The following is a 16,395-nucleotide window of genomic DNA, read 5'->3' as shown; positions in this document are numbered from 1 at the left end:
GGGGGGGGGGGGGGGGGGGGGGGGGGGGGGGGGGGGGGGGGGGGGGGGGGGGGGGGGGGTTGAGATGTGCAGCAGGGCTGTTTGTCATCAGCTCTTCCAACCTGTCAGTATTTCATAGATCATTGTTAAGTTTCTCTCTGTAGGAGGCAATCGATTTGGGGTTAAGCAATTAATAAATGGCTGCCTGTGGCTGCTGATTTGGAGGTTGAAAAGGAGATGCTCTGGCCCTGCCCAGAAGAACAAGTATGCAAGTAAAGGTCTGAGAGACAATAAGGGTACTGAACTCCTAAATGTCATCCATACCAAAGTAAGGGAAAATCTTTGGAGTCACTCAGAGCAAGGGAGTGGGACGGAAGCCAATTTAAGCGTCTTCTGAGAGTATGGAAAATGGGCCAAAACACTGGAGGGAGTTTCACTGTGGAGATGAAGGAAGGCACTTGCATATCTGCCCTTCCTCCTTCTGTTTCAAATGATGAGAGCAAGAAGCTTTGTTTTTCTTTAGGAAAAAGAAATTTGAGGGAAGGAACCAGGCTCTCTATGGATCAGAAGTAGATCTCTTCATGAAAGAGAGGGAATTCCTTTAATGAGAGGCTGGGTAGTAAATGCTGTTTCCTTTTGGCAAGGGTAATGTGAAGGTGAGATTTATGACTCTGCACTCTTTTCTCCTGGGAGAGTATTTTAAGCATCTGGGATGTTATGAGCTGAATTACAGCAATAATAGGGACATTCTGTTGTTTAATATTGGGAGGGATTGCAGAGCATGCAGGAAAACGAAAAAAGAAGTGACATTAAAACGTTATTGACTGTGAAACAAAATGAAGTTTCTTATTGTCCGAGAGTGAGTGATCGCACAGGGAATAATGTTTGACAGTTCTTAGAGTGACCCTGGATGTTGAACATGTAGGACTTGAAGACTAAAGAAGGATAATAAAAAGAAATACAGGGGCTGCAGGGCATAATGAACTATGTCAGAAATTTCCTGCCTAGCTTTGTTGCTCGAACAATTCCATTTCACCTCTTTCTCTTGATAGGCTGGGAATGCGTACCAGCTAAAAGTTCAGCCCTCTGAAATGTGTGTTGATGCTCCATAGCTTTGGTACTAGCATGGCAATGCTGAATTTTTCAGAGATCTGGGAGCAGTGTTAGGGCCACCAAGGTAAATGGTGTGTCCTTACACGTGTTGTAAGAGCTAAAAGAACAGAAGAAAAAAAACCCACATGTAGGAATCTTAGGAGACTTCACTTTTCGTGCAGGTCTACACTAAATCTTACAGTGAGTACTGTGGTTACAGCTTCAAAGCTCAGGCTCGGGAGGCAGTAATGAAACCATCACTGCTTTTCATTGGAAAATATAAAAGTAGGCATTGCCTTGGGCATTCCAGCAGACCGCTGTAAATGCTGCTGTGTATTGTAGCGCTTAACCAGACCTGGAACCAGCCGTAGTGATATAAGTCACTGGGGCATGTATTCAGTGGGCTGTAAGCAAGAATAAACTCCTGAGGATAAGACACGAGGAGCAGTGCAAGTTAGAAGTACTGCGTGGGCAATCCAACACTTCCTGCCTGCATATTCCCAATATAAGTATAATCTGCCAGGGAGCTTCTGCTTGTGTATTTTTCCCATAATGATCAGGGTAACGGTGGTATAGTATGCAAAGAACATTCTGATCTGAGTTGGAAAAGGGCTGCAAAACTTCTGTTCTGACCTTGGGGGAAGAGAAATAGTTGATTAAATAGGTTCGTGGGATGGACTCTACTTTAAGTACAGAAAAGAGCCTGTAGTGGTACTGGAGCTCTCTGCCCTTGTATGAGGTTAGTCAAAAACTGGTCTTGCCTTTGGTGAATACAAGAATTGCAGATTATTAGGGACTTTTTTTTTGTTTACTCTCAGGATCTTTGCAGGAAAACAGTAAAACTAATAAACAGTGAGTGTGTTGCACAAAGATATTTGAGCCTCCAACAATCATTTCCCATTATGGATCTGAACCAGCAGGGCAGCCAGCTCAGTCTGTCCCTTGTACATCAGCATGTGTTGTTATTCACCTTCTACGTAGCGTACACCTTGTTCCACCAGCTGCTTCAAAGTCCATGTGAAGTAAGAAGGGTGAGCACCATGAGCTCCAGAGCTTGAGGACCTGTGTGCCCAGCCATCCTCCTTCCTTTTGTTAATACAAAATTAGAGGGTATTGCTCTTTTTTCTGACCACAGGAGTGACTGGCTGGCTTCTGGAGGCTTAGCTCTGTGACTTTTCAAAGTAAAGCTGTACTAGATTAAAGAGTAGTTTCAGACTTCAGTGCAGCAAAGTAACTTTAAATGTACTTTCTGATGGGATGATGGAGAAGGATAGAACTGTGAGAGCAGGGAGATCTTGTGTCCTGCATCCCCTGGGGCAGGTTCTGCCTTTGTTGTCCTTGAAAAAAGTGAATGTCTATCAGAGGAGGAAAGTAAATGTCTGTCAGAGGAAGCTGTAGTGTGAGAGACCTCAATCTCACAAAGCAATCTCTCTGGTGCCTCACTTTCCTTGCTCCTGGGAATTTGAACATGTAGCTAGCTCCCATGACCAACCTGAATCTTGTCTTCTCAGTGTCCAGCGTAGATAATGAATTATTCCTTCATCCTTTCGGCATTTTTAGAAGTTTAAAGGTTGTTGTAATACAGATGATCTGTGTGACTCAAGAATGTGCCGTTCTAAGGTGGTGTTAAAACTAGCATATTTTAACATGCCTAATTGTAGACACAGAGAAGGAGCAGTTAGGGGAATGTGACATCCATATAGTATGTGCTTTGCTTAAAAAAGTGGGGGGAAAAATCACAAGGGTAGATCACATTTCACACTGTAGAATACCAGTGCCACACTGGGGAAAGTAAGGAAGTCTTCTGTCAATAAAAGGACCAGATCTGAGAAGAACCAAAGGATATAAAATGGCTCTGATCTTGGCGAGGGGGTTGGATGTCTGACTGGATGCATAATTATAGCAGAGGTACAAGACCTCTTTTACAGTCAGAACTTGGGAAGCTCGGCAGAGGCCACAGCAATCTATGGTGATTAAAAGAAATGTCACCTCTTTCACATTTATTGAAAACATTTTTCTTAAAAGGCAGTAAACATCTGCTGTGGAAGCGAGCTGCTGTGAGACAGAGCAGCGAGCAGAGGTGAGTGAAAGCGGTTGTGTTGGAAGAACAAAGAGCTTCATTGGCGGCTCCTGTCTCGTTTGCCCATGCTTTGATATTTCCCCACTGATTGTGGTATTTCCATACCAATTATTGTATAAATTGACCCTGGCTGACCTCTCCACTTAGCCACCCTTGGTTGGCTTAGCAGTGGGAGGAATTAGAATGAGGAGTGAATTGCTTTTAGAGTTGGTTCAGGAAGGATGGTCCATGTGCTGGGAGTGGTGGGATGGTGGCAGGAGTGGAGGAGGATAGGGGATCAGGCACCCTTGGCTGCATGATTTAAACATCAAAGCAAAAGGGTGGAGGATGGGGACAGAGTTATTCTACAGGTGACTCCAGCCAGGCTTTCAGTACACTGAACTCAGCTGACATGACAAAAAAATATACCAAGCAAAATACTAGACTTTCCCAGAATGAGGCTTTACAGAAATAGGGGGAGGGCTCCCACATGTTTTCTTCTGATAGCATTGTTTTTTTCCATCTGGCAGCAGGTTGCAGTGTACAGAGATTGTCCCTGCTGTGACTCATTTATGCAAAAATTAAGCTCGAACCTAATTTTTATTTGTGCACCTTAACAGGAGACTTCACAGAATAGCAGGTGTGTGTTGCTAGAAGATTTGTCTCTGTTCTGGTGTTACCTGTTGGGACAGAGTCTGCCTCAGAGGTTATATTGGTCTTCAACCCATGAAAAAAAGGTGATGGCTGCTCGGGGGAAATGTTCTCAGTGGGTGGACAATTGTGAGCTTGGAAGAGCCTTCTTGAAACTAGTTAGTGTTTTGTGGGTATCAGCCCCACTGTGAAGTCCAGAGAAAAAGCCGGGACTAAGTATTGGGATCAGGGACTAAGTATAATGGGATGGCTTTGGCAAGAGCCAGCTGCATCCTCCCTGGGTGACAGAAAGGAGAGAAGAAGGGCAGTCCCCTGGGAGGCCTCGTGTGTGAGGGAGACTGAAAAATTAATCTGAATTAAGATGGAATATGAGCTTGGAGTGCGTTAATTATCCCCGAGCGATTCACTGGAAGCGAAGGCCTGCGCAGGGCTGGATGCTCCTGTTTTGGGATGGGGGAGTGGAAGCACTGAGGAGGAGCGAGTTGAGGGGAGACCTGTGTGGTGGGCTGGGGGTAACCGAGTGTGCCCCGTCCCTTTGTGAGGGCAGCCAGCACAGGGGCTGCTGCAGCTCAGGGGCAGGAGGGCAGCAGTTGCTGCAGCCCGTGGTGCACTTGGCTGTGGCACCTGCTCTGGGGCTCTGCGTGCCCAGAGCATGTCTCAAGCTCATGGAGATAGGACTGCTCTTTAGCACTTGAATCTGAATTGTCTTCATTACTGGGGGACTTTCTGCCAGGTCCTGTGGTCTGCTGCAGATGCTGATTTGTCGTAGCCAAACAGGATTTTTGCACGCTCCCCTTCCCTTCCCTGCGTACGGGCACGGGCTCCCGTGTCAGGGCTCAGAGTGTGTGGAGGGAGCCAGTTCAGTTGGCTGTGCTCAGAGCAGAGATAGCCACGCTTCTAGAGGAAAAGCTGGAATGGTGCCTTTTTTTAGCTTCTGTTGTAGTACAGCCAGTGCACAGTCTGCAGACCAGATGTGACCCATGTGGTTGAAGAGCATAGCCTGCGATGGCATGGGTTGCGAAGGGGCATGAGGACAGCTGTGCCAGTTCAGACTAAGTCCTCCACCTAGCTCAGTATCACACCTCAAAAAGCTGTAGGCAGGCAGCTGTGCAACTCTAGCTTGTTTTGGAAGCCTCACAAACCCAGCGTGACTTGACTATTTAGTAGCCCTCTTTCAAGTACTTTTCTTACCCATATTTCAACCTGTGTCAGCTTTCCACATCCACGGCATCCTTTGGCGGGGACGTCCACAGATATGCTGTGTGCAGCTGCAAGAACTGCCACACTTGTTATAAAGCTGGATCTGACCGGTTTCGATTGATGCCCTTGATTTTTAAACTAGAAGAGATGGTAAATGGTTGATTTTTTTGACCATCCTTTCCACGGAATACGTATTTGTGTAAACCTTTACCAGGTCCCCTTCAAGTCATCTTGTTTTCCAGGCTCCATTATTTCTGACATAGAAGCCATTCCCTGGTGTTTGTCAGCATTGTTGCTCTTCTCTTGACACATTCTTGAGAGCACCTGTGAATGGAACAAACAATAGCGACAACAACAAAACCCAGATGTGCGCTGTGTATTTGTTGAAGGGAAAGGGATCTCTTTGGAAATGTCTTCTGTCTAATAACTGTGTTCAAAGGCACAAATTAATTTTTAAAGGAAATTTAGGATTAGTATTGTCAGTTGTTGACAAATACTGCTTTAGAGCTTCTAAGTGAAGGAAAACTGCTCTAGAACTGCAGAGGTAGAAACACCCCTTCAAGCTACGTAATCCATTTGTTGTTCAGCGCTGTCAGCCCTACACTTATGGAAGATATGGAAAAATACAAAGATTTTTTTAGTTGCTCCTAGTGATTAGACCCAGGATAATACTCCTAAGAGCTCAAGTTTTTCCTTTAGATTAAATGACTAGTGGCAATAATTATTGATATGTAAGATACTTTGATGCAACTGCTGTAGTGCCTTTGGATGTGGTGAAGACATAACCTACACTGTTCTGAGATGGGGAAACTGCACAAGAGGTTCCTCATAATCCTGTCATGAGTTTTTATTTATTCTTTTGATGTGTTGATGCTGTGGCAGAGTTTCTGTGTGCTCAGCCATCCTTTCTTTCATTACACTTATCTTGCAATAAGCCTTGAATCAATGTTCTCAGGTACAATTTCACACGCTTCTTCTTCTGAAAGGGACCTGAAAGTCCACCTCCTCCCCAAAGGGTAAATGTTTGGCACTTTCTGAAATGCGGCTTCTTCAAACTGCTTCAGATCAGGCACCTGAAATGACCAATTGCATGTGGGAAACCTGAGCTCTGCATATGGAAAGGTCAGATCTCACCATAGTTATCTGAGGTTGCTGTGAGGGTACAGATTTTGCAGAGACACTGTGTGCTCAGAAGCTGAGCTGCAGCACTCCTGGGTGAGATGCCTGGCTAGCAGGGATGCCTGATGCTTCTTTCTTGCCCATAGGTTGAATGGAGAAGCATTTGAGTCCTGGCTGTGATATGACAAGAGAGAGTCGAATGACTGTGTGACTCTGACGTTGCATTTCTCCCTTGCCTTTCCCCTGCTTTTCAGAGCTGCTTCCCGTGACATTTGCTGTGGCCCTGGAGCCTGCTGGGCGGGTTGGTGCAGGGGAGGTGCAGGGACCAGGCATCTGCAGCTTCCTGGGTCCTGCACTGTCCCTTGTTTCCTGACCTTGAGTCTAATCACCCACCTCTTGCCACTGCTGCCTCCTCTTATCCCCCATGCACCTCCTGACTCCAGACGGGGCTTGGGAGATGGGTAAGCCAGCGGAAGTGTTAAGAGCTGCCTGACTGTTGTTTGGCTTACTCTTAGCTCAAAAGGCTGGCAACAATAGCCCTCATCTGTAGGGGATAAGGATCAGGGAACACTTCCTCCTTATCTCATGAGATTTGCTGTCTTTTGATAAAAAACAGGCGCACAAATCTATAATTTCTTATTAATTTTAAAGTAGCGCTTGGCTCGCTACCTCCTCCATATCAACCCTTGCGTTGTCAGTAAATCATGTTGGATTTGCAATTAAAAGCCAGCTGTGCCAGCATGGTACCAGCCAAATGCCACCATAACTGCCTCCTGGGCGTCCTGGGGAAGGTGTGGAGTGCACAGCTCCTCCTCCAGTGAGCTCTTCTCTCGCTTCAAGAGGGAAAGATAAGAGTTTAAAATGGGATCTCAGGCACATTATTTTTTGTTAACCAGAATGCTTGCTTGCTAAGAAATGCAGTTCTTCTCTGGATTACAGTGTGTTCATGGATATAGCAATTCCCAGGGCTTGAAAAATGCCAAACATCATACAAAAGGCAACTGTTTGAGGAGAAAACTTGTAGTGCTGGATGTCTGCCTCAGGCTGATTGTTTTTGTCTTTCCCTTTCTTGATTAAAATAGTTTGTTGGAGAAGTATCTTTGCCTCTGTGCTATGGAGTTCTTTTAAGTGTTGAAAAGCATTTGTGCCCAGCTGTGTTGGAGCAGGAGTTTGCAGCCAGGCACAGGGAGCAGAACTGTGGATGTGCTGCTCCTTGCCCCTCTGGAGATCCAGCCTGTTCCTCCAACTGCTCAGCCTTTGCATCTGTCTCACTTCTGGGACAGCAACTTGCTGCAAGTTGTAACAAAACTCTGGCTGTTTTGTCTTCTATCCGCACTGGAGCTAGGCAGGAGTTTTTCCTGCGCTGTCTTCTTCTGTCCCCTCAGCTGCCTGGGTTCCTGGAGCCAGAATGGGAATAAAGGAACTCTTTGGCTCTTAACTCTCTCTCTTTTGGTTGGATTAGGAAGGTGCAGCAAGAGGGAATAGGAGAGGAGGAATGTCTCTTCTAAACCTGGAGGAGGACTCCAGGTTTTAGGGTTAACAGTGAAGGTCCCAGAAACCACTGGCAAGGGAAGAAAGGAAGCGCATGTTAGTGCTGGCCATGGGAGTGGTGGGATTTGACATCTACCAACAGGTTGCCTCCATCAGAGCACAGAGATATGTGCTGTGGGTCTCCGAGGTTGTGATCTTGCCAATGAGCTCTGGAAGTGCCAGTCTGATAAAATGATGTTTTTCAACTGGATAGCTGGAAAACTCCTCAAAGAATTCCCATTGAAAAAATCCAGCGCTGTATTAAAAGATTGCACAACAAGGTCATGCACTTAGCTGGCAAATACCTGGATGAGTGTTGCGTGTGCAACTTTTAATTCCTACCGCTGCATGTTAGATTTGTGGTGCAATTTTTATTGTGTCGTTGCATGTGGGGTTATCTGCATGCTGTAGCAAGGCTACATGTGAATACAAAAATTGGATTATGAGCTGTCTTTAAGTGTGTAATAAAGATCTTACCCTTCCTGCTGCTTTAAAAGCAGTTTACTTCAAAGGCTGCAGTATTTGCTTTGTCCTTTGGCCTTTATGGAGTGAGAGAAGAGGCTGTCTGCACCTTAGATGTGTTAGTTGTCTCTGGTGGTATCTTTCCTCAGGATGAAGACATTGGTACAGCAAACAGTGGGGGAGTGTTTGCCTCTGTTGTTCCTCTCCCTGTTTGTTTCAAACGTGCTAGCTTTCCCTGGTCCTCCCTTTAAATCATATTATTTCATAAAGAGTAAAAAGAAACATAATTTGGAGCAGCAGCAAGCTGAGCCCAAGTTAATAGTTTGAATTGCACTCCATCTGTTCAACTGCATGCCCTGATGGATGTGCTGAACCCATTTTTCACAATTTGTTTTAAGCTGCTAAGAACCATCTCTCCTGGCTCCAGTCCAGGCTGGCTGTGGAGGAAAACTTCATATCTGGACATCCCTGTCCAGAGGGTGGGATTGAATCAATAATCCCCAGATGCAAGGCTGCCTCTTCACCTGCAAGATGCCAGTTTTTGAAAGGTTAAATTCTTCTCTGTACTTGAACATTGTTGTTGAAAATTGGACAGGGGGGGAAAACCCCCAACATACGCACAGAGAGGATGAAATTTGCAAACGTGATTATGCAGGACCTGCTTTAAATCGGCTTATTGCTGTTTTATGATGGCAAGCAAGCAGTCACAGAAGCCAGGATGATTGGCCTTGCCATGTGTGCATGCTGCTGGTAACTCAATAACCGATGAACACCCACCGTGGTCTCCAGACCTCGAGCCTTTGATGTAGCAACAAACAAGATAGATTGCTGTAATTTATCCGGCCCCTGGAGGGCTGTGCTGGTAATGTGCCATGAGCCCAGGGGCCAGCCATCCATAATCTGTGTAAAAATACAGTGGATGGCAGTCACCGTGCCGCGGGGTTGTCTTTGTTTGGTGCTGCACACGTCGGTGTGTGTACAACGCGCTGCGCCGGGTCTCGGCTTCCGCAGCCAGGGGTGGTAAAGCCTGAGTGTAACAGTGCCCACTGCCTCCATTTACTTTAATTGGTTTTGTTGTGTACTAAATACACACCTTTCAAATGGACTCGGAAAGGCAGTGCTGGAGACCTGGTATTTCTCTGTGTGCCTTTACAAGCATAGCAGAGACTGGAGAAGGTGTACTGGGTCTGTGGGAAAAAGAATGGGATTTTGTACCAGCCGAAGCCTCTGGCAGGTTTGCTGATGGAGGGCAGGTGCTTGGGGCATTGCAGTTGGGTGGCCCAGGTGCCAAAGGAGAGGGAGTGTGGCCTCCTGGCTTGCAGATGGGCCTCTGCTGGTAGAAGGTGATCCTGGTTGGGCTGTGCCAGGCGATGACGGAGTCACTGCTGAACAGAGTAGCCCCAAGCAGCAGCTCCGTGGCTGCCCTTAACACCTCCTCATGCCCCCTGGCAGCAACCTGTGCCTGGGATCACAGCATGCTTGAGTTAAAAAGTAAAAGTAGTCCTGAAAAACAAAGACCTGTCACCTCGAGCTTCTGGTTTGTTACTGCACAGTGCAGTGCACTTTCATGCGTGGATTCTTAACACTACCCAACAAGGGGTTTATGTTACCTCAACACTGCTGCTTTCATGGGGCATTTTAAAAAACACTTCTGTTGGGTCAGCAAGAAAGCTGGGGGTGCTGTGCCTGAGTCTGACGTGCCACCTGTAAATGGGGTGTGAGGGCTTGCTGTGGAAGGGGTAGGACGGGTATATCCGGGTGAGGTGCAGGGATTGCTTGTCGGGAAGTAACGCTGGGCTCCTCTCCTCCCATAGGCATGGCACTGGCCCAGCGGCAAGTGACGGTGCAGGAAGGACCCCTGTACCGCACGGAGGGGTCCCACGTCACGCTGTGGTGCAAGGTGAGCGGCTACCAGGGCCCGGCGGAGCAGAACTTCCAGTGGTCCATCTACCTGCCCTCGGCCCCCGAGCGGGAGGTGCAGATCGTCAGCACCGTCGACCCCTCGTTCCCCTACGCCATCTACACCCAGCGCGTGCGCGGCCGCGGGATCTACGTGGAGCGGGTGCAGGGGGACGCCGTCCTGCTGCACATCACGGAGCTGCAGGACCGCGACGCCGGGGAGTACGAGTGCCACACGCCCAACACCGACGAGAGGTACTTCGGGAGCTACAGCGCCAAGATGAACCTCGTGGGTAAGCTGTCTAGGGCAACGGGGTGTCTCCCAGCTGGAGCGCGGCACAAACCATTGGACCCCCATGTGCAATGGGAGTCTGCATGGCTGTCGGGGGGGAAAAAAACTGTGGAGGAGAATAGGAGCAGAGAGCAGGTGGCACAGTGGTATGAATTGCAGGGAATCATGGTACAGAGATGCAGGACATACCAAGCTTTCTCCAGTAGTAAGGCCCTTACAAAAACGAGACACCAGGCAGCATAGCCAGGCAGAGGGACGTTTGAAGCCATGGCTGAAGGAAAGGCGGATGTGAAACTGGTTTACGCAGAGGAAGACGAGTAGGGAGTCTGCATCAAATGGCACAAGCCACAGAGGAGAGAGCTGTGTGCTAAAGGTGGTGAAATAGCGGAGCGGGGAAGAGAGGAGCGATAAGGAGTGGCACGTAAAGGGAACAGGAGAGATGGTCGTCTTCAGGGTCTTAACAGAGGGCAGTGCTGAATGCAGCCTGAAACCAGCGCACTGATCAGATTGAGCTGTCTGTAGATGAATGTGGGGGAGGTTGGTTTGGTGCTTTGTGGTTGTTTGTTTTTTTTAAGTCTGTGTTAGAAAAATCAAAAAGAGGTTCTTTAAAATCTGGGGTAATTCCACAGCACCTCTGACTAGCTGATTTGACCTTTCCAAGCTTCAGCTTTGCTTTTCATACCTCACAACAGGGTTGTATTTGAAGCGTCTAACTCGGCTAACAGCAGTCAAATAGCTTCCATCAAACTCTTTGGCTGAAGGACCCCTAAAAGAGCTCCTTTGCAGCAGAAACACCCCTGTAGCAAATTTAAGCCCACAGACAGCAAGCAGGCTTACTTTTCTTGGGGGGGAGATGTCTGTGAGCCTGCAGCTTGGAAACCACTTGGAAGTTACCCAGCCATGCAAGCCGGTGAGGGCGTTGCCGGTTCAGGCGTTGTTGACGCAGGGAACCCAGTGTGAAAGGAGCCAAGGTGTGATTTAAATCACAGTAGCTCCCTTCTGGGTTGTGCTTTCTGCTTCCAGCTTGTGTGGCCTTGGCTTCTGCTCTTCAAAAGAGCAGCCACTCTCCCGGGTGAAGTCCCACAGTATGGGTGCAGGGGCTTATTTAGCTGCCTGCTTTCCCACCTGATGTCCATGAGCAGCACGGAAGTAGATGCCTAAATACTCTTCTATTCTTTTGTAGTTCCATGATTTGCTTCAGGTGTCCGGATTTGCAGTTCCCACTTCAGTTTAAACAAGACTGAGTCAGCACTGCTGCTGTAAGGTCACCTGAGGGAGCGAAGCCCATTGAAACCAACACCCGCTGAAAAAAAAGTGCCCGTGGGCAGGGTGAGGTTGCGGCAGTCAGAGTTGGATTCTGGGTTGCTCTGCCAGGGAGCTGTTTTCCCTGTGGAAACCTGTGAGCTGGGTCCTTACAGGAGAGGCACTGGATCAAGTGAGAGTACCTGTGTTAGCCATGGAGTGGGGTCAAGTTCTTCAGGAGGGGGATCCAGGCAAGCATATCCCATGGCTGGACAGCAGGGAGCTCCTCCACTGCTCTCCTGGGGTTTGGGATGCCAGGACGCTCCTGGTTGTAACTACAGCTCAGCAGCTGCTTTGGTGACCAGCCAAGGCTGGACTGGTTCGCTTTTGCTTTGACCTGCCCTTGCCACAGGTACATGGCTTGTAAGATTTGGGACTCTGTAGACACCTACGAGTAATGCTTTGAGGACATTGGCTTCGGGGCTTACATGTGTCAGAGATACTCAAGAAAATGAATCTAAAGTAACTTTTAGTGGATTAGTTAAATCACATTATGCCCCTTCATGGATGCTTGCGCTCAGGATTTTGGGCCCTAATTTGGTTTGGCTTAATTCATTTCTGAAAATTCACTTGAGAGATGACTTAGGGTCACTTGGCTTTTGAATGTGTCCATCTGTGTAAGGTGTTTTCTGTGGTTTAGGCAAATTCTGACAGAAACTGAATTTTCCAGAGTGCTTCCTGTAGACAACAGGCCCTTACAAAGAGCCTTCCTTCTGGCTCCCACTCTTGTGAACCAGTGCTGACTTCAGCCCTGTTGGACCCTGAAGTCCTGCCAGAGAAACAGGCTTCTCTGTGCAGGGCAGGACAGAGCACGTGTCCTTTCTTTTTTCCTGCTATTTTAGCTCTCAGCTGCAGGTCCTGAATTTTCAAGTTGGCTTTGTTTCTCCAGACAGTGTGTGCAAGAAAAGGTACACAAGAGCTAAATGAGAGTTATTGTTCTCATTTTCTCAGAACCAGAACCAAACTTCTTTTTTTTTTCATTCAGTTACGAATTTTTAATTGACTCATTAGATTGAGTGGCTCCTTTTTGGCAGTGGCAAAGCCTGAAGGGAGGCAAGTTTGTTAGCATTTCTGTTCTCTGCATTTATGTGTGAAATGGATGGGTTTGAAGCAGTGTTGATATTAGACTTGCTACTCTGGCACCTTGGACCTGTTGTGTCCTGTGGTTTGAGTAGAGAGGTGAAGGAATGTTCCTTCCCTTTTCCACCTGTGTGACACAGCCCTGTGATGGGGGAGCTGGATGGGACACTGGTGCAGCAGCACGTGGGGCTGCTGTCTCTGCACTGGGACATCTCAGCTCGCAGCAGAGCAGCTGAGATGTGCCTCTGCTCCTGCCATCGTGAGCATTATTGACAGCCATGGATCCAGAGCTCTGCAGCTGCTAAAAAATAATCTTGTCAGCTTCAGCAGTGTGCCAGGTGGGCTTGAAAGTACACTTCTGTCCACCTCATGGACAGCAAGCATGGTTGGTTCTCCCTCTCCCGTTTTTGGTGTTTCCACTCAAGATTCCTTTTCCTTCATTGGGATCTTGGCCAGGATCTAATACTGCTTTGGGGACCTGATGGCCTGGAGTAAGAAGTACTCCCCAGGCACTCTGTGGGCCTCTTATCTGAATTTAGGCATGCAGCACAAGTGCTAATCTCACTGAAGCTAGGAAATGAGGCCAGTCATGTGGTTCAAGGGCCTTCTGCCATGCAAATATGTGTATCAAGGCTTAATCTTTTTCACCAGTCTCCGATTTCCTTTCCTTGCTTCAAAAACCAGCCTTTCTGTATCTTGCTGCTCCTTTTCTAATCACCTCCTGAGCTGTGTCATTAGGAAGATGATGTACCTGTGCTGTGAGGTGTGTTAGGAGGAAGAGTTTAGGACATATCAGACTGAATTTTAGGTGCTGAGGGAGGTGGCAAAAAAAAAGGGGGTGCAGCTCTTCAGGATGTGGTAGAACCATGGCCTTGTGATCGATTTATGAGAAAGGATTAGCCCATGTACAAGGTCTGCAACTTTGTGTGCCCTCAGAGTTCAGTTCCTTGAGGCTGATGCAAAATTGTTGAGGCTAGTTCATGCTCTTTTACTCAGGGTGGGGGGAAAGGATTTTGGAAGATCTCACAAGTGGCCTCCCACTCATTTAACACCAGACTCATTGCCTAAGGTAGATGTTCAGGCAATATCTGCCATCAGAGGACAGAGAGGGACAAATCTGGAGAGCAATTCATGTTTGTTTAAATTAAGTGCATCCTTCTCCATGTTGACTAAAGGGAGAGCCTAGATGTTGGACTCATGCTAGGCAGTAGTGGCTGAAGACTTGACTACTTTAGAAACTTCCCCCATGAGTCTTCTGAGCAACTGATGGGAATTTTGGCTTTGTGGTTGAATTGGGAAGGCACTTGAGCATACTGAAGAGGGGAGTTACAAAACTTATATTTGATTGATTGAATAGGGGACCTGGGGACCATACACACCTGACTGGCAATTGTACTGGGACCCTGGCCTGCTTGTTGCAGGCTGTGAGAAGTCTGTGGGTTGTTTATTCACTTTTGGAAGAAGTTAAGGACAGCAGAGGATTTGCAGGTGAAGGGAAGCAGCATCCCAGAAACACAGCGTGACTGCTGACAGGACAACAGTATTTTCCAGAAGAGGAGTTTTCTTGTGCAGTTATTTAGGTGGTGAAGCTGCAGGGATGGCTGTGCAAACTGAAATAAATGCTGGTTTGTGCTTCTCACATTGATGGGTAAACTTGTGTTTTGCTATAGGGTAGAACTGAGCACGTGGTAGTTCCTTCAGTGTGCGTGAGTCACTGCAGATTTGTACTCCACTGTGTCTCTGCAATGAGTTGTTTGTGTGCCTGTACCCTTACTTAGATAACAGCAAAGGGGCCCAGGTCTAACCTCTTCAGAAGCTTCAGACTTTTATCTCTGTGTTTTTTCATCTGTGCTCCCAAAAACGTTGAGCTCTTTTTCAGAGTAAGTGATTTGAGGGAAGAAATCAAGCTTTGAGGTTTTTCTTAAACAGGCAGTGATGGAGCGGGAGGAAAGGTTTCAAAGCACTTGAGGGGCTGGCAGCCCTTTTACTCTTTATTTTGGGGGAAGCAGCTGTACAGCATCAAACCCAAACAAGATAAAGCAAAAAAAATGAAAGGGGTTTGGATGGGAGGAGAGACCACGGTACCACAGACTGGGAAGAAGCCGTTTCACTGCTCTTGAAAAACAAGGAGCACTCAGACACAGCTGCCTCTGCAGTGGGCAGGAGCTGCTGTGTAGTTGGTAGTGCCTGCAGGGATGGTCACCAGCATCTCCTTCCTGCCAGGCTTAGGTGAAAGTGAGGCAGAGAGGCTTTGTGCTAGCTGGGTGCTATTCAGGGGCTCCCTTGTCTGCCCTCTCAGCCTGGCCACACTTCTGCTTTCTGCTACTTCACTCTGGTCTCACCCTGCCTGGGTAGGCTGGTGCCTTCACCTCTGCCCTGTCCCCCTGGTCCTGCATGGCTGTGATGGCTCCCAGGGGCTGGATGTGGGGGTTTTTTTGGCTGGCAGCCCCACTGTAGTGGAGTTTCAGTGTCGTGCCAGGCTCAGGAGTGGTGGTGGGCAAGAGCATTGATGGGATGAAGAACCAGCTGCCTCTTTGCCTGAGGTCATGCTGGCTGTGGCTCTGCTTGGTGCGGTCTTGTCTCCTGATGCTGAGCTGCCTAAGTTGCTTGTAGCTCTCTGCACACCAATAAGCAGTCTTCTTGAAGGGGTCGTCCTCTGTGCCCTTCAGCTGTGGCATGTAACTATGTGGCCCATGGCTGGGACAGGGAGGATGTCTGTAGGGTGTGTAGAAGAGGCTTTGGTGGCACAGGATTTACACAGGTGGCAAGAAGGATTTGTGCTGTCCAGATGCTGAGCACTGGAAGGAAAGGAGCTGCATGTCTCTCAGACAAGCACTCAAGAAAAGAAAGCAAGTCTTTCGTTGAACTTGCCACCAAAAGCCTCTGGAATCTCTCTGCTGAGAGATAAAGAGCATGTAGGAGGCAAAGAAAAAACCCAGGACTTTTGTTAGTCCATACCAGCTGCTGCTGCATGTCGCCAGCAGCTCCCCCTCTTCTTTGTCAAGTGCTGCCATACGTGATCTGTCTGTGCACAGAGCAGAGGGAGAATGTCACAGCACAGTTTTGCCAGGTTTGGGAGAGCACAGTCTGCTCCTGGGAACCTGGGGGAGACTCAGGGTGAGAGCAGTCACTTCTCATCATATGGACCTCGTGGCTGCTGGTTTATTCCAGCTGTCAACTGGGCTGACAGTGGGTTTGTTTGAGGAAGGTGTCGAAGAGAGAGATGGCAACTTCACAGACAAGCATCTACCAGTTTTGATAGAAGTCTTTGGGGGCTCTTCTTTCTGTGCTGCCTTTTTCTTTTTCTTCCTCTTCACCTGAGAGACAGGGAAAAGTGTTTGTCACTGTAGTTGAGCGAGCAGCTTGTGTCCTGGGGAGACCGGGCTTTTTGCAGATGAGGAACAACAGGCAAAAATCGAAACAAGCAGTAAAGCCTGTCCTGAAAGGTTGCACAGGCTTTATCTCTGGAGGGTTTCAAGACCTGACAGGATCAAACTCTGAGCAGCCTTATAGCTGACCCTGCTTGACCCCGTAGTTGCACTACAGACCCCCAAGGTCCCTTCCACACCAAATTGTCCCATGATCCTGTGATGAACCGCTTGGCTGTGATGCAGTAGGAGCCATTCTTAGGCAGCAGTTTGGAGGGAGGGTGCTAAAGAATGGAGTTTGGAGGGTCAGTGCTAAATAACGGCATAACATTGGTGATCTCAACCTGGTGAGAACAGCAAGG

General features: G+C 48.0%; 1 protein-coding gene across 3 annotated transcripts in view; it reads left to right on the top strand.

The window, feature by feature from the left end:
* Window positions 1-16,395, top strand: part of IGSF3 (immunoglobulin superfamily member 3) — a 94,401-nt gene that overhangs the window by 17,619 nt on the left and 60,387 nt on the right. For all 3 annotated transcript variants that reach the window (XM_017830784.1, XM_017830782.1, XM_017830783.1), the window contains exon 2: window positions 9,907-10,284. In XM_017830784.1, the coding sequence (XP_017686273.1) occupies window positions 9,907-10,284 (378 nt within the window). The remainder of the gene's footprint in view (window positions 1-9,906; window positions 10,285-16,395) is intronic.

Source organism: Lepidothrix coronata, unplaced genomic scaffold (assembly GCF_001604755.1).
Source record: "Lepidothrix coronata isolate B3197 unplaced genomic scaffold, Lepidothrix_coronata-1.0 Scaffold183, whole genome shotgun sequence".
Taxonomy (NCBI): domain Eukaryota; kingdom Metazoa; phylum Chordata; class Aves; order Passeriformes; family Pipridae; genus Lepidothrix; species Lepidothrix coronata.
Note: the sequence above shows the minus strand (reverse complement) of the source record. Positions and strands in the feature narration are given on the sequence as shown.